Below are 20,177 nucleotides of genomic sequence, written 5' to 3'. Positions count from 1 at the left end.
AGCCCTAATCCCACTGTGGGAAGCCCTCACGATCACTGCACATTTCTAGGGGTCTGGTACGGCCCTGCTGGGAAACCCAACAGCTGCCTTTGGAGGCTGGGAGCGCTGGGAGCACCGGGAACACCAGGACCTTGGCCAAGGCCGCTGGGGCAGGACTGGGGTGAGCAGGGGGAGAGGGTGGGATGGGGGGGCTGCCACCCCCTGGCACCTCACAACCCTCCCAGGGATGGGGCTGAGCCCTGTGACCGCCTGGGGAGGCTCTGGGGACAGGCACCACGGCAGGGATGTGGTGCTTTTTGGCAGTTCCAGATTGGCCTCGCAGCCAGAGAGCAGAGTGGCAGCACCACGCTGGGATGCACTGGGTGCCCTCAGCCCCTGGCACCGTGTTCCTGCTGGCCCCGGAACACCCACCTTGCTGGAAGTGTGGGGGTGGAAATGTGCTGGGTGGGAACAATTCATGTTTGTGAAATAAACATTTTTTAAGAGAAATTGTGTCTGTTGATGAGTGAGAGCTGCCCACGCCCCACACTGGGGAGCTGCCACTCTCCACGAGTGATCTCTGGGATCCGTTTCACTCCCAGATCTCTCGGCCATTTTAATCCATTCTGGCACGTTCTCAGCCTTACCTGTGACAGGAGGTATTGGCAGTGGCTGAAAGGGCTCTTTTTGCGCTAATCAGACCTTTATTTCCGTGAAAAATGCCATATGGAGCCTGCGGCCTCACATGCTCCTTGCCCGGCAACCACTTGGCAAGGTGAGCACGTCCCTCCCCATAAATGCAGGTGCAGATCCTTCCCCTTCCAGAGTCCTTGGACGACACCAAAGGTATGTCCTGCTCCCCTCTCCTCCCGTCCCCAGGAGTTCCCCAGTGCCACCTTCTCCACCTCAGATTAACTTTACCACCCTGCTCTGCCAGGGCTGAGCCCGGGCACGGCTCAGGGTCCTTGTAGGTGTCTTTGCCAGGGAGGTGCAGAGGCTGCTGTGCCCCCCAGGAATGGGGAGGATCTATGGGGCTTTGGGCAATATTTGGCATGACCAGACTGTGGCATTACCGAATCTCTGTGTTACCAGCCGGGGGGACTGCGGTGCTGGAGGGAAGTGTTTGCAGCCACAGCGAGGGTGCAAGTGGAAAAGGGCGAGGGCTTAACCGGAGCAGCTTCCCCTGAAGGAAAAGCAAAGCCTGAGGCAGCAAAACCTTCCTGGGGTTGGGATTTGTTGTGCCAAAAGCTGATGTGTTTGCCTGTCCTCTCAGCCCATCTTATCAGGTTCCTGCTTGGGGCACCTGGGCTTGGGCAGGGCTCAGATCCCGCACACTGGTGAAATATTTACCCCAGCGAGCGGAGTGCCATGGGAAATACTTCCCAAAAGCCTTCCCCCGTGGGTGGGAGCTGCTGGGCTGCCTCGGCGAGGGGTCCTGGTGGACGACAGCCCGGGTGAGGATGGGGCAGGGGCAGTGCTGGGAAATGGGGGGCAGGATACCCCAGGTGAGGATGTTCCAGGCAGGAAGGGAGATGGGGAGGGGTGTTGTGGGAATCCATCCCTTCCTCTGTCCTAGCACAGCTGCTGAAGGGTCTTTGGGGTCTCTGGCACAGATGCAGGGAGGGGTAGGAGGGGCACAAGCCAAGGGACCTCAGTGTCCCCGGCCATTGCCACCCATCCCAGACCAGGAGAGGTGTCCGGGCTGAGCGCGGTGAATGAGGAAGTGACCGCTCTGTGTCACCATGGAATGGCATTTACTTGTTTGCGAGTGAATTTTCTACTTTGGCTTCGTGGGTGGCCTGGCCTCCCTCCAGGAGGGACAGGCAGGACGAGGCTCCACGTGATGGATGTGCACAATCCCTGGATCCTGGTGGTTCACTGGAGAACAGATGCCTCCCAGTGAAACCAGTATGGCCAGTGGGATTACCCTGGTCACCTCCACCACCTGTGCCAAAACCCTCTCCTAGCCAGGAGGGATGAGTCTCTTCCCGTCCCTCTGCACACAGGATGGCAGCCTCCAAGCTGGTGCTGTCCCTGCTGGCTGCAGCTCTTCTGCTGCACGTGGCCACCGCGCTGAAGGTCGGCGCCTTCAACATCAAGGCCTTTGGGGATGCCAAGATGTCCAACCAGACCGTGGCAAACATCATTGTCTCTGTGAGTGCAGGGGAGAGGAGCAGGCCTGGACACTCTGACCCTGGGGCAGTGGGACACCAGCTTTCTGTAGGCATCCATCCCCTCATCCACAGCTCCATCCATCCCTCCATCCAAACCTCCCTTCACCCACCCATCTGCTCATCCCCCGTCACCATCTCCCACCTCAGGCCATCCCCACTCTTGCTGATGCCCAACCCAGGATGGGCAATGCTTGGCGCTGCCCAGGTTCCTCCCTCGGAGCAGCTGCTGGGATGATGGTGTTAGACAGATGGGTCTGTGTGATCCCAGGGTCCTTCCAAGGCAGAGAACACCAGCAGAGGAGCCCCCTCCCTGGGGCAGCGAGGGAGGTGGAGGGGGGTGTCAGGGGGAATCCATCCCTTGCTCTCCCAGCACAGCTGCTGTAGGGTCTTTGGGGTCTCTGATGCAAACCCAGGGAGGGAAAGGCCCTGCTGGCCTCCCATTGCCATCCTGGGAGCCTTTGCAGCCCAGTTGAGGCACCCATGGGTGCCCCATGAGCAGCTCCCAGCCAGGGGCGAGCAGCTCTGAGCTTGTCCCCACAGATCCTGTCAGAGTACGACATCATCCTGGTGCAGGAGGTCCGGGATGCCGACCTGAGTGCTGTGAACAAGCTCATGGCCCAGCTCAACAGGTGACCCCGATGGCACAGGGTGGGGGTGACTGCAAATGGGATGCTGGGCTGGATCCCAGCTGGCATCTCACCATGGCAAGGCACCTTGGCTCAGCTGGAGAGAGCCTGATGGGTGCTGGGGAGCACCAGGAGCCTCCTCTCACCCTCTCCACATCTCACCCCCAGTGCTTCTGGGCAGCCCTACAGCTTTTTGGTCAGCATCCCCCTGGGGCGGACCAGCTACAAGGAGCAGTACCTCTTCATCTACAGGTAAGGGATGTCACCAGGGTCCAGTGTCCCCTGTGTCACCTGCTGTCCTCCCCAGCAACCCCCAGAGGGCAATGGGTACCTTTAGGGGCCCTGTCTGTGCCAGGAGCTGTGCTGGGGGCTGCCCTGCTCTCCTCCCTCAGGTCGGACATGGTCTCCGTGCTGGAAAGTTACTACTACGACGATGGCTGTGAGTCCTGTGGGAACGACACCTTCAGCAGGGAGCCCTTCATCGTCAAGTTCTCCTCACCCACCACACGTGAGCAGAGCTGGTGTTGGGGGATGCCCAGACCTGGCACAGGGTCCCCTCCACAGAGGGCTAAGCCCAGAGCTGTGCCTGCCAACCAGGTTCCACAGGGGTCCCTCACTGCAGTGGGACCACCTCCCCCCTTGGGTGCCCAGAGGTCCTACCTACCTGCCCAGCACAGCTGGCACTGCCTGCTCTTTCCTACCATGTGCCATCTCCTGTCAATTCCCATCACATCCCGTTGTCTGTCACCTCTCGCCATGGGTTCTTTCAGTTGTGTGCCATTTCACACCTCCAGCTGCTTCCCATCGTGCCCTACCTCCCATCTTGTGCCATATCCCACCATCTGCTTCCTCCTCTTGGGTGCCATCTCCCACTGCCTGCCATCCCCCATCCCTGCCATCTCCCATCATGTACCATTCCCCACCTTGTTCCATCACCTACCCCGTGCCATCACCTCCACCTCCTTAGAACCTCCTCAGGGCACATACACTCCTCCATCTCTCTCCCACCCTCATCTCCTTCCCAAAGCCTTGGTGGCTTGGAAAAGCTGACAGGAAACAAGCAGCAAACCCTGCACAAATGGATGCAGCTCCCCACAGGAAATTCCAGTCTGGAGGACACGCACACCACCACAAACACCCTTTCCCTGCAGCAGCATTTCCCAGCCTGTAGCTGGGGCTTGGCCTGGGGTGGTGCCCGGGGTTTCTGCTCCCTTCTCAGTTGCTGCAGCCGAGGTGGGGGCTGACAGCCACCTGTCTGGCAGAGTTGCAGGAGGTCGTGCTGGTGCCCCTGCATTCCGAGCCCAGCAATGCAGCGCAAGAGATCGACGCGCTCTACGACGTCTACACCGACGTCATCAACAAGTGGGGGACTAATGTAAGCGAGCTCAGGTCCTCTCTGAGGACAGCTGGGTGGACAGGTGGATGGACTTGTCTCATGGGAGGCCTCTTGTACCCATTAGAGAGGGTGCCACCCCAGCAATGCCCAGGCAGGGAGCTGCTGGGTGTCTCCGCTGCCCTTACAGGGGGCTTGTCCCTGTGCACTGCAGTGCCCCAGGGGGATTGTTGGCACCCCTTAAGGATTTAGGGAGCCCCTGCTGACCCGTAAGGTCCGTGGGCAGGGACACAACGTGCTGCCCTGCAGGACATGCTCTTCCTGGGTGACTTCAACGCCGACTGCTCCTACGTGACCAGCTCGCAGTGGCCGTCCATCCGCCTGCGCTCCCTGCGCGCCTGCGAGTGGCTCATCCCCGACAGCGCCGACACCACCGTGGCCGACACCGACTGCGCCTACGACCGGTGGGTGCTGCGGGGGGAGGGAAGGGGCTGGCACGGGGGGCTGGCAGGCACTAACACCCCCGTGCTGCCCCGGCAGCATCGTCGCCTGCGGCACCGCCCTGCGCCAAGGCATCGATCCCGGCTCCGCCACCGTCAACAACTTTCAGAAGAAATTCCACCTCCAGAGCAAGGATGTGAGTGAGGGGCCAGGGCACATGGGCACACTAACACTGGGATTTACCCCAGGATACCTCCTGGGAGGGTGGGTGGGCTCCTTGTTCCTCTGGGCACACCCCATGGTGGCCTGACCCCAAGTCTTGCACTGAATCAAAGCCCCCAGACTGAGCAGTTTGGGGTACAGTCTAAATTTGGGGGTTGGAGAGGAGTGTTGGGGTCTCAGCCAGCCGTCCCAGTGTCTGGATGAGCTCAGGCCCTCTCTGCTTTCTCTCCCACCCAGGCTTTGGCCGTCAGTGACCATTTCCCTGTGGAGGTGACCCTGAAAGCTCGCTGAGCCCATCCCTGTGCCAGTGGCTACCAGGACATCCTGGTGTGCACCTTCAGCCTTTGTGGAAGCCCACATGCCACCAGCACCAGCCAAGCTGCCTGCTCTCTCTGCAAGGAGCCACTCTTTGGGGCCTTGTGGGAGTGGGATGCTCTCTGCTTCCATTAAAAATGAGCCTCTTCCAGCCTTTGCAACTCTGGATGAAAGGTCCCTTCAGTCTCTCCAGCAGCCCTCGGTGCCCAAGTTCCCTGTCCCCTGCCAGGGAGGTCTTCAGGGCTGGGGAACCCTCCTGCCATGGAGGACCTGGACCCACAGGGTGGCAAGCACTGCTTCTCTTTCTGCAGCAAAAGCAGAGACACTGGGAAGAGCCTGGGAGGCTCCAGGCTTTCCAGGGCACAGGATGCTCTTGCCACGCACCCTGACAGAGCCCGCCTGGCTGCGGGGCGGCTGACGGGGCACTGACGGCGAGGGTGGGGGGAGGCGGAGGATGTGAGTCAGTTCCCAGGGGGTTCGGTGCTTTCCAGGGGGCTTTCGGGGTTTCGGTACCGACACAGCACTGAGGGACACTGGACTCATCCCGAGACTGGGTGTGAGGATGCAAAACCTGGTGTCACACTGGGAGAGCCCGGCAAGTCCCGGCATGGGCTGCCACTGTGTCCCTGCCTGTCAGAGCCTCCTGATTCCTCATCGCCCCGGGGCGATGCCGCGGGCTACGGTGATGCCGTGGGCTGGCACGGGGAGTGCCACTCCTGCTGGGCTGCTTTGTGTCACCGGTGGGGCTGCTTTAGGTGACAGCTGGGGCTGCTTTGGGTCACCGGTGGGGCTGTTATGGGTGACTGCCAGGGCTGCTGCAGGGGTGCGCAGCTGGGGCTGGCGGTGCTCACCCGCCTGACCCAAACGCGGGCCATTTCCTCCTCTTCCCTCTAATTACACCGGCTGAATCACCCAATTAAGGTCAGTGCCCTTCACCTCCCGCCTGGCCACCGTGCCCGCTCTGTGATCTGGGAGGCCACCCCAGTTGGCTGCAGCCCCCCGAGTCCCACGTGCCCCACGCATTCCCACTGGGATGCTCCAGCCCTGTCAAGCCTCCAGGGCTACCCTTAGCTGTGTCAGCACAGGGGAGGCTGTGCTGGCCCCACCCTGTTGTCCTGTGGGATTTCTGGTTTCCCAATGTGGGAAGGAGCCCAAAGTCATGCCAAAACCCCCACGGGGGTGTCCGACTCATCCTGCTTTGCCGGCAACTCCACTGGGAATAAAGCTGCCCGTCCTGCTGCCGGGAGGGCAGAGGTGCTGCGCACTTGGCAAGGTAAGGACAGATCCAGGCTCAGCACCTTCAGTGCTGAACCGGGAGGGACTGGGATGAGCTGCGATGAGCAGGGGTGAGGAGCTGCTCCTAACCCTGACAGTGGAGGCTGTGGTGAAGTTAAAGGACATGGAACAGCCTGGGGTGCCAGCAGTGGTGGCTGGGGTTGGTGGGTGACGGAGAAGTTCCAGCGGGGAGTGGAGCTGGGTGATCCTGGGAGCTGGAAGAGGTGGATTCACTGTGGTGGGATGGGATTTATCTTCTCTGGGACCAGCGAGCTGTCAGACTGCCTGTGCCAGCTCCACAGGCTGCTCCAGGCAGTGCCCCTCATGACACGCTGTTGTACAGCAGGACTGAGGAAGGATCAGCTTGTCCTTTTATTTTTCTACTGCAAATCCAAAGGAGTTTTCCAAGTTCAGCTCCCACCTCTGCGACTCAGCGTCCCTCCCTGCAGGATGGGGACTGTGACTCTGGCGTTGTCCCTGCTGGCTGTGGCTCTCCTGTGCCCGGTCACTGCCACCCTGCGTGTCGGTGCCTTCAACATCCAGGCCTTCGGTGACACCAAGATGTCCAACAAGGAGGTGGCAGAGATCATCATCAACGTGAGTGCAGCCAGCGCAACGTGGGGGGAGGCTGTGCACTGGGACAGCCCCAGACGTGGCTCCTGTGGCCAAGGACGTGTGGCTGAGGATGGGATGGCATCCCAGTGCTGGGGATGCCCTGAGTGGATGAAGGCTTGGTGGGGACCACAGTGGGGCATCAGACACAGGTCCCTCTGAGCCCCCCTTGGGGACATCTGCCCTGGGCCCGAGGGACACGCGGGTCCCCACGGTGCATCCAGCACCGTGCCAGGGTACCTGGCTGGGGGTTGGGTGGGAGAGTGGCCCTGAGCTGGCAGCAGGTTCCCTCCCACCATCGCCATCCCCCTTGGCCTCGCAGATCCTGCGCCGCTACGACGTGGTGTTGGTGCAGGAGGTGCGCGACTCCGACCTCAGCGCCGTCACCGAGCTCATGGAGCAGCTCAACAGGTACGAGCGGGGCTGGGGCTGGGATGGCAGCAGGAGCAGGGAAAGTCAAGCTGCCTGAGCAATAAAAGGCAAAAAATAAAACGGTCAGCCACCGGCAGAGTTTGTTTTTGGGAAGGGGAATAGGAGAAAATGCTGGGGCACTTAGCAAAAAAAACCATTGCAAATAATCTGGTGAGGGGAATGGGGATACAAGTGCTACAAATCCCTTCTGAAAGCTGTAACCCCACCCGAGCATGCAGGATGGAAAGGAACTACAGCTCTGGCAAGCTCTGTCTCCAAAATCCAACAGAACAGGGCAGAGGTGAGAGGGGGGGATGAAGGGAGTGGGGGCAGGCAGACCCTCCACCCCAAGACCCTGTGAGTGGCAGAAAGACCCTGGGATGGACCCAGTGGTGGGTGATACTCTGAGGTGAATGGCTCTGGCACCCCAGGAGGAATAAGGGCTGGAGGGATGGGCTAAAACTGGCCACAGCAGGGTGGCAGCCCCTCCACCGGCTGGGTGCTGACCCCATTTTAGGAAAGGGCACGGCTCGGGACCAGGAGGAAGCTGCTGCCGCTGTGTTGAAAGCTGGGAGCGCTCCTGAGCAGGTCCGCCCAGCCCGTGTCCTCGCCCCTTCGGTGTCCCCTCCAGCACGGTCACAAAGCAGCCGGGGCAGGGAGGGTGACGCCGGGCGCTGCAGGGCCCCAGGCTGCTCGCTGACCTAATTCAGCCCTGCTGCAAAGGAAGGTGGGGAGTGTCCCTACAGAGAAATGGGGGGGGGACAGGAGCCACTCCGTGTCCTGCTGTGCCCGAGGAGCCACCCTGGGGTGGGACATAGAGGGGGTTCAGAGCAACCACACCCCATGTCACCTCACGGCCAGGGCACAGTGACCCACAGGACAGCAGAGCAGGACTGGCTCCTGGACATGCCGAGGCTAACCCAGGATGGTACCAGCCATGTCACTGGTGGCAGCTTCACCGTCCTGTCTCTGCATCTCCACAGTGTGTCCAAGTCCCCATACGACTACGAGATCAGTGGCCCCCTGGGACGTGAGAACTACAAGGAGATGTATCTCTTCATCTACAGGTAACAGGGCTGGGGCTGCTGCCGCCTGTGCCATGGCACAGGGCCACCAGCACTGTGGAGGGGACACGAGAGGCCGTGCTGAGCCCCAGGGTAACCATCCCTTTGCTCCCACAGGACAGACGTCGTGTCTGTGGTGGACACCTACCAGTACAAGGACCCCCAGGATGTCTTCAGCCGGGAGCCGTTCATCCTGAGGGTCTCAGCGCCCCGCACCAGTAAGCAGGGGGACAAGTGGCCCTGGGCGGTGGCACTGGGTGGCTGTGGGGTTGACATTCCTCTCCCCTGGCAGAGGTGGAGGAGTTTGTGCTGGTGCCCCTGCACTCCGCCCCACACGATGCCGTCGCCGAGATCGACGCGCTCTACGACGTCTACCTGGACATCATCAACAAGTGGGGGACTGACGTGAGTGTCACAGCACTGGGGGTGGCACCAGGGGTGGGCACTGAGACTGTTTGACCCACATTGGGTCCCTGCTCCAAGGCAAGTGCAGCTGGTGCGGGGCTGGTGGGAGGAGGCCTTGTTCTCATGAGGGATTCCCAGGCACCCAGGACTGACCCCCAGGAGGGCTGGTGTCAGAGACAGCCCCATTCCCAGACCATGAGCCTCTCCACCTCCCCCACTGCAGAACATCATGTTCCTGGGTGACTTCAACGCCGACTGTGCCTACGTCCAGCCCAGCGACTGGTCAACCATCCGCCTGCGCACCAGCGACATCTTCAAGTGGCTGATCCCCGACAGCACCGACACCACCGTGGGCAAGTCAGACTGTGCCTACGACAGGTGAGCACCACCCCCATGGCACTGCCACCCCCCTCCTCAGCACCCCAGGGACCCCCTGCATGCCCTGCCCTACCAGTGGCTGATGTGGGGGCAGGAGTTGGACTCCACCATGCACATCTCCCTGGCAGGATTGTGGTGTGTGGGGCCCAGCTGAAGAGAAGCATCGTGTCCAATTCGGCTGCTGTCTACAACTTCCAGCGTGCTTTCCAGCTGGACCAGGAGGAGGTGAGTCAGGATCACAAACCCAGGGATCTAACAGGCACCAAAGCCAAGCTGGCCCAGGCTGTAGGGCTGCCATCATCTGTCTGGGGGGCTCAGGGTGACAAGGAAGCCAAGGGGGGAAACAGCAGTGGGGATTGGGGGTCGCTGTCCTAAATCTGGGATTTGTCCCCGTGGGGATGAGAAGAGACACACGGGGGTTTTCATGGTCTTCCACGGGCAGGTGCAGGCAAGACTCCAGAGTAAGAGGCAATGCTGGCACAGAACCCCCAAGTGAGACATGAGGGGCTCAGAGAGCAGGTGCCCTCCTGCCAGTGCCCACCACAGGCCACGCTTGGGCCTCTCCATGAGAGGTGCCAAAACTGGAGCCCTGGGTGTCAAGTATCTCAGGGTTCAGAACACTGTGATCCCCTCCAGGAGGCAGAAGGTTCTGGCAGAGCTATGGACTGCCCCGCTGCTCCACTGGCATGGTGAGGAGTGAGGGACTCACACCTCCCCCCTTCTCGCCCTCCTCCAGGCCCTGGCAGTCAGCGACCACTACCCGGTCGAGGTGAAGCTCACGGTGTGAGCTCCTCCTGCAGCTGCAGACCACGATTCCAGCTCCAGCTCCCACCACCAACCCCTGTGAAGGCACCCCCTGCAGCCCCATCCACGAGCCCTGTGCATGGCTGTTCCGGATCCTGGTCTGGAGAAGGGTGACAGCCAGCCATGCCCAGACCCCACAGCTCAGGGCAGAGCTCCCCCAGCCCCTCACCAAGCAGAGCCTGGGGACAGGCCACCAGCCAGGACACTGTGACCACGGGGAACGAAGCATCCAACTCCTACCTCACTGAAGATTTATTGACACACCTCATTTCATGATTAAGTGTTGGACAGGAGAGAGGACATTCAAGGACCGGTGGGCTCAGGCCACAGCGTGCCGAGACCCTCTCCCTGTCCATCCCTCGGGGGGGCTGAGCAGGCTTCCCCCGCTCTCAGGGAAGGCAGCAGTGGTGTCAGGCACTCTACAGGACAAAGGGAAGTGCTGGGGCAGCCATGGGAGCAGGGCACACCACCAATTGCTGGCGCTGCAGATGGCTTTGCTGTGAAATCCTACAGCCACCGCAGCGTTCTGGAGGGTGACTTGACCTCCCAGGACCCGCCCCGGGGCGGTTGGATCCTCAGCTCTTCTTCTTCTTCAGCATCTCCATGTACATGCGAAGTGACTTCTGGATGGACTCTTTTGAGATGAAATTGATGAAGTACTTAATGTCTTCCTCCCGGTGAGTGACCAGGCGGTCCAGCACCGCCTTCCTCATCATGGACTTGGTGAGCTGGCGGGCGTGGTCTGCGGAGAGGACAGCGAGGATGAGGAGCACGCCCTGTCCCTCAGCCCTGACCAGCTCTCCCAGCCACTGCCACCACGTGCAGGTGCAAAGGGGAGGGATCCCACAGCAAAGGGCTCTTTGAACCAGCAGGGAAAGGTGAAGGAAAATCCCACTGGCTGGAAGCTGAACTAGATAAATTCTCATAAAATAAATTATGATTGTACTGCTTAGTGGGGAAATGACTTCTCTCCTGGCACAGATGAAGTGCACTTCCTCCTCTCTGTGCCCTCCAGAGCCCAGCCTCTTCCCAATATCCCGTCCCAGTACACACCCCCAGCCTCAGGACAGGAGAAACCGAACAAAATTCGCTGTTATTTGGAACTGCTCTGGCTCTAAGCTCCCCCAACCAACCCCTTCAACCTGTGGCAAGACAGTCTGCTCCTCCCAAACACATTGTAAGAAAAGCCAGCAGCACTGTCCCCTCAAGCTCATCCCTGGGCCTGTGCCATTCCACATGGATACGTGGATGCTGCTGGAGCTGACTGAGGCCTCAAGCACCTCACACACAGAGCCAGATGCAGTGATGTGGCAGCACATCTGTGCAACAGATGTTTTATGCACACCCTCAGTTTAGTTCAGCCGTGATGGTGAAATGGTGACTGACCCCCCAGCACGCTGGGAACCCTGAATCGCTCCAGCACCCGTGTGCTGCAGACACCTCCTCCTGCACAGACTCCTGGCTCTGATTCAGGGGAAGAGTCTGCAGAGCCTCCTGAAGTCTGAGACATGCTCACTGAGGGGTGAGGTGTCACTGCCACCAGGACAGCAGGGGACAGAGGTGGTCTGGGATGGGACAGCTCAGATCTGGCCTGGGCTGGCAGAGAGCCGTCTCCCAGCCCAGGAGCCATGTGATGCAGTCGTGGAGCAGCCCAAACACACAGGATCTGTGCTGTCTGTCTGTCCTCACACCCCCATCACTGCCATCCCCAGCTCAGCAGAGTGCCAAGAGTTGATCCAGACAAGGAAAGCAGACTGGCAGCCACCCAGTTGCTCTCACCCAGCCTGTTCCCTCAACTCCATGGCAGCTTTCCTGGGCTAACACCTCCACTGACAGACACATTCAGTTTGTATCTGGACCTCAGGCACCTCCAGATTGACTCAGCAGGGCTGGCAGGGCGAGCAGAGCTGGAACCACGTGCCCTGCACGCCCAGCACAGTGTCCAAGGCTGCCAGGACCGCTGTGCTCAGCTCTCCCACCTCCCAGCCATCCACACCTTCCCTTTCAATGGAAACTGTTACACAGCTCCCAGGTACCAGCCCTGGCACCTGTCCTTCCCTCCAGGGTCAGATCCCTTCCTCCTCTGCCAGAGGTTTACCGGGAAGGGCCAGCCACCGTGCCATGACGGCCGAAGCCTTTTCCAGGAGCTTCTCCTCGGGCACCAGTTCGTCCACGAGGCCAAGCTGGAGGGCCTCGGGCGCGGGGTGGAGGGAGCCCAGCTGGAGGGAGCGCTCAGCGATCCGGTGTCCCACAACATTCACAAACGTGTCCTTAAACCTGGAGGAGACGGGAGGGAAAGCCACGGTGAGGGAAAAGAAATATCCAGGGGCAGCTCACCCAGACAACTGGAGCTGAGAGCACCCTGGTCCCACGCCCCAGGCTTGGGGCTCTGAGCAGCAGCTGCAGGCTCAGCCACACCAAGGAAACCGTGGGAGAAGAGCCATTTTTGGTAGTACCCCAGCAGAGTTCACTCTCCCCTCCATGAGAGATCCTCACTTGCCCCTCAGTGCACAGGTCCCAGCTGAACCCACTGGCTGTGACATGGGCAAACTTGGTGTGAAAGCTCCTTTCCAACAGTACATTTACATGCTCTTAGGACAACCAAGGGCCTGTGTCTCAGGATGTTACTGTCCCTATGCTTTCAGAGATCTCCTCACCACGGGATTTTGCAGGTACACACCAAAATATCCCGAGAAAAGCACATTCCCAGACCGAGCCTGACCAGTGAGAACCCCCAGCACTAGTTCTGGAGTTGACTGCAGGGTCAGAACTGAGGTCCTTGCCAGTTAAGGACATGAGGACATCCTGCAACCTGAAAGCTTTTCAGATACCTGCAGGACAGGACAGAAACGAGGTGCCGCCATCTGCAGCTGCCTCTACCTGCAGGATCACTGACACACAAACTACACCTCCATGACCTGTTAAACTGACTGATTAACTCCTTGAAGATGAATTCTTTTTAGAGACCTACACGTGGCGCTAGAAGCAGGAGGCACTGGCCTACCAGAAGGGAGCCACAATGCCCAGCTGGGCTTCGTTCAGGCCGATGCTGAATTTGGGGTTCTCTGCCATGATCCTGTAGTCACACGACAGGGCGATGAGGCAGCCTCCTGCTGGGCTGGACCCCTGGCAGACAGAAGGATGGAGTGAGTCTAGGACACGGTTACACAAATATCCCCCAGCTTCACTGATCCCTCCAGAGCGGGGAAGACGTTGGGTGACAGAGCAGATGTCCCCCAAATTTATGATCTGAAACAGCCCTAAAGATCTCTGATAGGTTATCAGTTTCATAGAATCACAGAATGGTTTGGGTTGGAAGGGACCTTAAAGCTCATCCTGTTCCAACCCCCCTGCCATGGGCAGGGACACCCTCCACTAGACCAGGCTGCTCAGAGCTCCATCCAACCTGGCCTTGAACACTTCCAGGGATGGGGCAGCCCAAATTTCTCTGAGCATCCTGTGCCAGGGCCTCACCACCCTCCCAGGGGAGGATTCCCTTCCATCTGTGACCATCTTTGCCACGGCTTGGTGCTGCTCAGCCCTGCTCAGGATGCCCGTGGGAAGACCCAGCTGCCTTCAAAGACGGGCTGTGGACAGACACCACCGGGAGCTGCCAGGGCAGCACCGCACTGGAAAATGAAAAGAAGACACCAAACATGTAACGACCCATCCACGGACACCGAGATTCCAACAGCACTTCCCTGCTGGCCAAGAACCACAGCTGGAGGAGCAAAACCTGGTGGAAGTGCTGAAATGCTGCAATACCCCAGCAGTGTCTGCAGCTTACACAGTGCCTTCAGCCTCCTACGCTTCCACACCTTCCCACATGCTGACAGACACAAATTTCGCCCAAACACCCCAACAAACGCATTTTTTGGATTTCTTTCAGCCTGATTTTTCAGCTGTCCCTGCCCACACAGTGCAAACAAGCCGCAGCAGGTGACAGGTGACGAGGGAGGTGGGTCCAAAGGACATACATTGACTGCAGCGACCGTGACCATGTTGGAGCCGTAGAGCCGCAGCCACATCTCCTGCACGGCTCTCCAGAACTCCCCGTAGTGCTCCACGTTCTTCCCACACATCTCCATGATGTCCAGGCCAGAGGAGAATATTTTGGGGATAGCCTGGAGTTGGGAAAATGCAGACATCACTTAGAGTCACTGTCAGCCTGTAGCCCTCGGCATGGCAGCCTGAGGAAAGTGATAATTATATGTGATATGAGGGTCTTTTGGGGTTCTGAAAGTATCTTCCCAGTTCTCCCACAGCCTGGATCATCCCAGCACCATGGCCTGCAATGCTGGGACTCTGCCTGCAGCACAATTTCTCATTGTCAGGGTCCCTGTGTGGATACAATCAGCCACACAGCACAAAACCTGCCCTGTCCCACTCCCAGGCACCACCTCCTCCCCACACCGTGCCTGAAAATAAAACACTGGCATCTCCTCCAGGAGATCTCACGGGATGTGTCAGGTTGGCAGATAAGCAGCTTTGATTTGCATGACAAATGACAACATTTGGCTGTTGTTCTGCCAGAAGGGGGCACGGAAGGAAGATCACAGCCCTTCCCAGAACCGCCTCCCCTCCTCCCAGAGCCAATCAAAGCTGCCTCCTGTCCCAGTGACCCCAGAGACCAAACACGAGCAAGGGACAACACCTACGGATGTAATGATCACACCCCGGCAGGCACGGTCGTTCTCCAACTTCTCCAGGCTTATGGAAAACTCAGTGAGGAGGTCCAGGCTCAGGCTGTTCACCGGGGGACTCTTGAACTTCATCATGGCAACGCCTGTGCCAGGGTTAACACAGAGATATCAGACTGCCCAGCACAGCAGCACACAATGCCTTGCCCAGGGTAGCTTTCACCTGCCTCCCTGTTTCCCTGCCCACCTGATCGTGTCTTCCCACTCCTGGCTCTTTAAAAAGCTCCCAGAGCTGCAGGGCCAAGGGCAAGGTCCTGCTTTTGCCCAGTGAGCTGGGCTCACTCAGCCAGTGATGGACCTGGAGCACGGACCAGGACACGTGTGGTGGCACCTCACGTGTCCCAAAGCCCCTCGGGGTCACGCTGCTCAACACTTCCCTTCTCTCTGGGCTCAACAGGTAAGGTCAAGCCTGTATGTTTGTCCCAGTAAACAGCCTTGCCCGGGGGATCACAAACCTGACTGAGCCTGCCAGCACTGCGGGAAGGGCTCTGAGCCCTTGTCCCCTCCCAAACGGCCCTACCCTGCCCCAAAAGGTCCTCCCCAAATGCATACTTTGGGTGCTGCAGCCATGCCATGCCCAGGATGGGCACAGTGTGAGGACACACCCACGGGCCTGAAGGCAGGAGCAGGGGAGCCACAAGAAGAGGCACCTTTGTTCAGTGCAGGGACTGTGGTCTCATGACAGCTATTCCTGGTAGCAGAAATTCCCAACAGCTGTTCCCTGAAGGAGCACTGCCACTCTACCAGGTGCCCAGAGCAGGAACCCCACAGAGGGGATGGTGACAGTGACAGCCAGGGCTGGCCTGTGGCACCCCAGCAGCACCAGCCACGCGAAGAGCCCACACCCAGCAAGGCTCCTGACCCCAAACACTTCACTCCAAGCAGCTGCAGCTGGAACACCTGGGGCTTTGGTGGCTTTCCATGCCCAGGGCGGCACGGGACAGGGATGGAAGTGCCCCACGGTGCCCACGGGTCGAGGGTGACGCACCACCGTACCTGAGCTCTCGTCCAGATCCACCTGGATCTTGTTGTTGCTGAAGGCACGACATGGGGCGAGCGTGAGCCCGGGGGGCTGCAGGGCGGCCCTGTCCCACGATGGGGGCCGGCAGCGCAGGGACAGCACACCTGGGGGACACAGACAGGTAGGGACAGGCAGGGCACGGCCCCCACGGGTGTGAGGCGCGCTCCCCAGAGCCGCTCTGCACGGACAAGGTGGGACACGGGGACACCCTGACACACTGAGGGAGGATAGAGGGACACCCCATCCCACGATGGGGGACACGGCGAACACCATGACCCGCTGAAGAAGGATGTAGGGGCACCCCAACCCAGAGCGGGGGACACGTGGGGCACCCGCGGAGTGACAGCGGGGGGCACCCTGGCGGCGCGGGGGAGCACAGGAGGGTGTCGGGGCCAGGCCGAGCCCGGGCAGGGCGCGGGCGGGGCGGGGTCCGGGCGCACCTGAGCGGGCGATCCGCCGGGCCAGGGTCGGCGCCGCCGCCATCTTCTGCCGCCTCAAGGGTACGGGGCGGGGCGAGGGGCGGGGCTTGGGGAGACCCCGCCCCTCCAGCGGCACACGGCCCGGCAGTGCCGCGCTTCAGGCCCCGCCCACTGCACGAAGACACCGCCCATTGGCTGAAAGCTCCGCCCACCGTCGGTGCTGCTGCGCGCACGTGCTGCCCCCACGTGGTGGGCCTGCCTGCCCTGCCTGCACAGACACACTGCCTGTACTGCCTGCACTGCCTGCCCTGCCTGCACAGACACACTGCCTGTACTGCCTGTACTGCCTGTACTGCCTGCACAGACACACTGCCTGTACTGCCTGTACTGCCTGTACTGCCTGCACAGACACACTGCCTGTACTGCCTGTACTGCCTGTACTGCCTGCACTGCCTGCACAGACACCACTGCCCTGCCTGCACAGACACCACTGCCTGTACTGCCTGTACTGCCTGTACTGCCTGCCCTGCCTGCACAGACACCACTGCCTGTACTGCCTGCACTGCCTGCACAGACACCACTGCCTGTACTGCCTGCCCTGCCTGCACAGACACACTGCCTGTACTGCCTCCACTGCCTGCACTGCCTGCACAGACACACTGCCTGCACTGCCTGCACTGCCCATACAGACTGCACAGACACCACTGCCCTGCCTGCACTGCCTGTACTGCCTGCACTGCCTGTACTGCCTGCACTGCCTGCACAGACACCACTGCCTGTACTGCCTGTACTGCCTGTACTGCCTGCACTGCCTGCACAGACACACTGCCTGTACTGCCTGCACTGCCTGTACTGCCTGCACTGCCTGCACAGACACCACTGCCTGTACTGCCTGCCCTGCCTGCACAGACACACTGCCTGTACTGCCTGCACTGCCTGCACTGCCTGCACAGACACCACTGCCCTGCCTGCACTGCCTGCACAGACACACTGCCTGTACTGCCTGTACTGCCTGTACTGCCTGCACTGCCTGTACTGCCTGCACTGCCCATACAGACTGCACAGACACCACTGCCCTGCCTGCACTGCCTGCACTCCTGCACAGACACCACTGCCCTGCCTGCACTGCCTGCCCTCCCTGCACAGACACCACTGCCCTGCCTGCACTGCCTGCACAGACACCACTGCCCTGCCTGCACTGCCTGCCCTGCCTGCACTGACTGTACAGACTGCACAGACACACTGCCTGTACTGCCCATACAGACTGCACAGACACCACTGCCCTGCCTGCACTGCCTGTACTGCCTGCACTGCCCATACAGACTGCACAGACACTGCTGCCCTGCCTGCACTGCCCATACAGACTGCACAGACACCACTGCCCTGCCTGCACTGCCTGCACTGACTGACTGCACTGCCTACACTGTTCTGCCCTACCCTGCCCGCCTGCACTGCTCTGCCTGCCCACACTGCCTGTGCTGCCCATCCTGTCCTCACTGCCTGTCCTACCCATGCTGCCTGCACTGCCCTGCTTGCCTGCCTTGCCTGCCCTGCCCACGCTGCCTGCCCTGTCCTGCCTGCACCACCCTACCGTGCCAGCACTGCCTGCACCATTCTACCTCTGTCCTGCCCGCATTGCCGTTCCTGCCTGCACTGCCTGCACTGCCTCCCTGTCCTCCCTGCCCTGCATCCAGCCATGTGCCCAGGGTCCCCATACACCTTCTCTCACTCCACAGCCGAGCAGTCCCTGCCCGGAACGCCGGAGCCCCGGGAGCTCTGGGCCGTGGCCAGCCGCCCCGCAGAGCGCTGGCCCGGGGCCGGGGGCTGGGAGCCCCGGTGCAGGGCCGTGCCAGCGGTGGCTGCAGATCTCATCATGGTGGGGGCTGCCCCGGGGGGGCACCGCGGGGGCCAGGGACGGCCGTGCCGCGCAGGCAGAAAGCGTCCTGCAGCGGGATGGCGGGGATGGCACTGCCCCTCTGCCTGATCCTCGCTGTCACCCTGCAGGGTGGCCTGACCCAGGCGCCGGGACCCCTGGCGCGCCCTGGCCCCCTGATCCTGCGGCTGCGGCGCCTGGAGGAGCAGGTGGGTGCAGCGGAGGGGAGGAGGTGCTGCCCAGCCTGTGCCAGCGGGACACGGGGCATTTTGGGTTTGGCAGGGACCCGGCATGGGGATGTGGGCTCACCCCACCTCATCCCACTCCCTTGCAGTTTCTCCGGCTCCAGGAGGTGACGCTGAGCCATCTCCAGAGCATCGCCAGCAACTACAACATCTCCTACAACATCGATGGGCGCTTCCAGGCGCTGGCGGAGCAGGCGGAGGCGGCTGTCGCTGCCCGGGCCGCCCTGGGTGCCGAGCTGGCCCGCCTGGCCACCACTGGCCGGCGGCTGCACCGCCGGCTGAAGCGGCTGGAGAGGACAGTGAGTGCCCTGAGCCCACCGCACCGCCCGGCCACCCACGCACCGGGTGCACCGGTGGAGACTGGCACTAAGCCACACGGCCTGCTGGACACTGCCCGGAGCCGGGACAGCCACCTGAAGCAGGAGCCATCGCGCCAGGCTGCCCCCAGCACCCCCGGCCCTCGGCGCCCAAAGACGAGGCGGTGGCAGCAGCGCCGGCAGGAGGAAGGGCACTGGCTGCCGGCTGATGCCAGGCCTGGCGGAGCACCCACGGAACATGCAGAGACCCCTCGTGATGCAGCACCGGCACCCCAGCCCACGGCAGTGTTGCTCCCCACCGTGACCACGGTCCCCCGAGAGCAGCCCCCAGCCTTCCAGCAGCCAGGGGAGGGCAGGTACGGCCCCCTTTCCCCGGTGCCCACCTCCCCTGCCTGCCGGGCCGGTGTCGTGCTGCTCTTCCCCAGCACCTCCGCGGGGCACGGGGCTGTCCTGGCGCTGGGGCCTCACCGGGGGCTGCGGGCACTGTCGCTCTGCTCCTGGCTGGCCACTCCAGCCCCTCGCCTCGGTGCCCTCCTCTCCTACTCCACCCAGTCGGGCCGCAGCGAGCTGGCCCTGCGTGGCCGTGGCGGGGATGTCCGCGGCTCAGCACGCTTCATCCTGGGGGACGGGCAGTTCCGGGAGCTGCCGGTGCAGCCGCTCCTGGGTGGCGAGTGGCACCACCTGTGCCTCACCTGGTCCTCCGGCCAGGGCCGGTACCGCTTCTACGTGGACAGGCGGCTGCTGGCCGCCGGCTCCGGCTTCCAGCAGGGCTATGAAATTCCCGCTGGGGGCTCGCTGGTGCTGGGCTGGGAGCAGGAAGGCCCCAGCAGGGACTTGGGCACTGCAGGAAATTTTGTGGGTCACCTGGCTGGCTTCGCTCTCTGGAGACGGGCTCTGCTGCCCGGGGAGGTGGCCAGAATGGCAACCGGGCGGGGGCTGCCCCGCGGCCCTCTCCTCACGCTGGGCGATGCCTCCCTGCGGGGCGGGGTGCGGAGGGTGGCGTGTCCCTGCCTCCAGCACTGCCCGTGACGAGCCTGGCAGCAGGAATGGTGCCGGCACCCAGCGGTCACGGCTGGCTCATGGTGCTGATGCCGAGGTGGATCCTCCCGGATCGATGGGACACCCGGCAGAGAGAACATCCCAGGAGCGGGACCACCGGAGGTGGGATAAAGAGAAAGGGGCCTTGGCGACCCGTATGGCACAGGTGGGACCAAAGCCGGAGGTGGCCTGCTCCCGGAGGATGTACGGCCCATCCTTCCCATTAAAATGCTCCGGACAGTGCAGAAACCTCCTTATTTCTGCCCTGCTCTTCACTGTAGCGCTCGGTGCCACTCGGAGCCCGGCAGGAGCCGGAGCCCAGGCTGGGTCACGCGTGGGTGACCCGGCTCGTCCCCTGCCCCTGAGTCAGAGCAGGGGAAGCGGAGCACGGGACAGCCCGTGACCGGGGTGAGCCGGCGGGGCCGGAGCCGCTGCCGCCGCTCCCGAGCGCTGCGCCCGCCCGCGGGGCTCCTTGGCCGGGCAGGGCTTTGGGCCAGTCCGTGCTGCTCCGGGGGTGCTCGGGTG

General features: G+C 61.6%; 4 protein-coding genes across 4 annotated transcripts; 3 read left to right on the top strand and 1 right to left on the bottom strand.

Annotated features, from left to right (window-relative positions):
- The first annotated feature begins 1,375 nt into the window (after positions 1–1,375).
- On the top strand, positions 1,376–5,155 carry LOC126641263 (deoxyribonuclease-1-like). The gene is made up of 9 exons (XM_050317771.1): positions 1,376–1,433; positions 1,986–2,133; positions 2,694–2,782; positions 2,948–3,031; positions 3,172–3,287; positions 4,042–4,154; positions 4,422–4,576; positions 4,653–4,749; positions 5,013–5,155. Exons 2-9 carry the CDS (start codon positions 1,987–1,989, stop codon positions 5,064–5,066), a joined length of 855 nt encoding a protein of 284 aa, XP_050173728.1. The 5' UTR covers positions 1,376–1,433; position 1,986; the 3' UTR covers positions 5,067–5,155.
- Positions 5,156–6,815: 1,660 nt separating this feature from the next.
- Positions 6,816–10,022, top strand: LOC126641246 (deoxyribonuclease-1-like 2). Its single transcript, XM_050317743.1, has 8 exons — positions 6,816–6,962; positions 7,300–7,388; positions 8,372–8,455; positions 8,570–8,670; positions 8,745–8,857; positions 9,081–9,235; positions 9,364–9,460; positions 9,972–10,022. Exons 1-8 carry the CDS (start codon positions 6,816–6,818, stop codon positions 10,020–10,022), a joined length of 837 nt encoding a protein of 278 aa, XP_050173700.1.
- A 251-nt stretch (positions 10,023–10,273) lies between these two features.
- Positions 10,274–16,279, bottom strand: ECI1 (enoyl-CoA delta isomerase 1). Its single transcript, XM_050317730.1, has 7 exons — positions 16,201–16,279; positions 15,736–15,864; positions 14,698–14,825; positions 14,017–14,163; positions 13,044–13,165; positions 12,138–12,316; positions 10,274–10,781 (listed from the first exon to the last, which is right to left on the bottom strand). Exons 1-7 carry the CDS (start codon positions 16,241–16,243, stop codon positions 10,615–10,617), a joined length of 915 nt encoding a protein of 304 aa, XP_050173687.1. The 5' UTR covers positions 16,244–16,279; the 3' UTR covers positions 10,274–10,614.
- A 1,853-nt stretch (positions 16,280–18,132) lies between these two features.
- On the top strand, positions 18,133–20,053 carry PTX4 (pentraxin 4). The gene is made up of 2 exons (XM_050317821.1): positions 18,133–18,261; positions 18,387–20,053. The coding sequence occupies exons 1-2, from the start codon at positions 18,133–18,135 to the stop codon at positions 19,641–19,643; spliced, it is 1,386 nt and encodes a 461-aa protein (XP_050173778.1). The 3' UTR covers positions 19,644–20,053.
- The last annotated feature ends 124 nt before the right edge of the window (positions 20,054–20,177 follow it).

The sequence above is a fragment of the Myiozetetes cayanensis genome, unplaced genomic scaffold (assembly GCF_022539395.1).
Source record: "Myiozetetes cayanensis isolate MyiCay16 unplaced genomic scaffold, myiCay2020 scf20-37, whole genome shotgun sequence".
Taxonomy (NCBI): Eukaryota; Metazoa; Chordata; class Aves; order Passeriformes; family Tyrannidae; genus Myiozetetes; species Myiozetetes cayanensis.
Note: the sequence above shows the minus strand (reverse complement) of the source record. Positions and strands in the feature narration are given on the sequence as shown.

Bases quoted from the DNA above. Each gene is read 5' to 3' on its own strand.
- LOC126641246 (XM_050317743.1), top strand. From the start codon at position 6,816: ATGGGGACTGTGACTCTGGCGTTGTCCCTGCTGGCTGTGGCTCTCCTG. The intron at 6,963-7,299 runs GTGAGTGCAGCC...TTGGCCTCGCAG, and splicing joins TGGCAGAGATCATCATCAAC to ATCCTGCGCCGCTACGACGT. The intron at 8,858-9,080 runs GTGAGTGTCACA...CCCCCACTGCAG, and splicing joins TCAACAAGTGGGGGACTGAC to AACATCATGTTCCTGGGTGA.
- PTX4 (XM_050317821.1), top strand. From the start codon at position 18,133: ATGGCGGGGATGGCACTGCCCCTCTGCCTGATCCTCGCTGTCACCCTG. The intron at 18,262-18,386 runs GTGGGTGCAGCG...ACTCCCTTGCAG, and splicing joins TGCGGCGCCTGGAGGAGCAG to TTTCTCCGGCTCCAGGAGGT.
- LOC126641263 (XM_050317771.1), top strand. From the start codon at position 1,987: ATGGCAGCCTCCAAGCTGGTGCTGTCCCTGCTGGCTGCAGCTCTTCTG. The intron at 2,134-2,693 runs GTGAGTGCAGGG...TTGTCCCCACAG, and splicing joins TGGCAAACATCATTGTCTCT to ATCCTGTCAGAGTACGACAT. The intron at 3,032-3,171 runs GTAAGGGATGTC...CTCCTCCCTCAG, and splicing joins CAGTACCTCTTCATCTACAG to GTCGGACATGGTCTCCGTGC.
- ECI1 (XM_050317730.1), bottom strand. From the start codon at position 16,243: ATGGCGGCGGCGCCGACCCTGGCCCGGCGGATCGCCCGCTCAG. The intron at 14,826-15,735 runs GTACGGTGGTGC...ACCCTGGCACAG, and splicing joins GGATCTGGACGAGAGCTCAG to GCGTTGCCATGATGAAGTTC. The intron at 12,317-13,043 runs GTAGGCCAGTGC...CGTCTCCTCCAG, and splicing joins GGCATTGTGGCTCCCTTCTG to GTTTAAGGACACGTTTGTGA.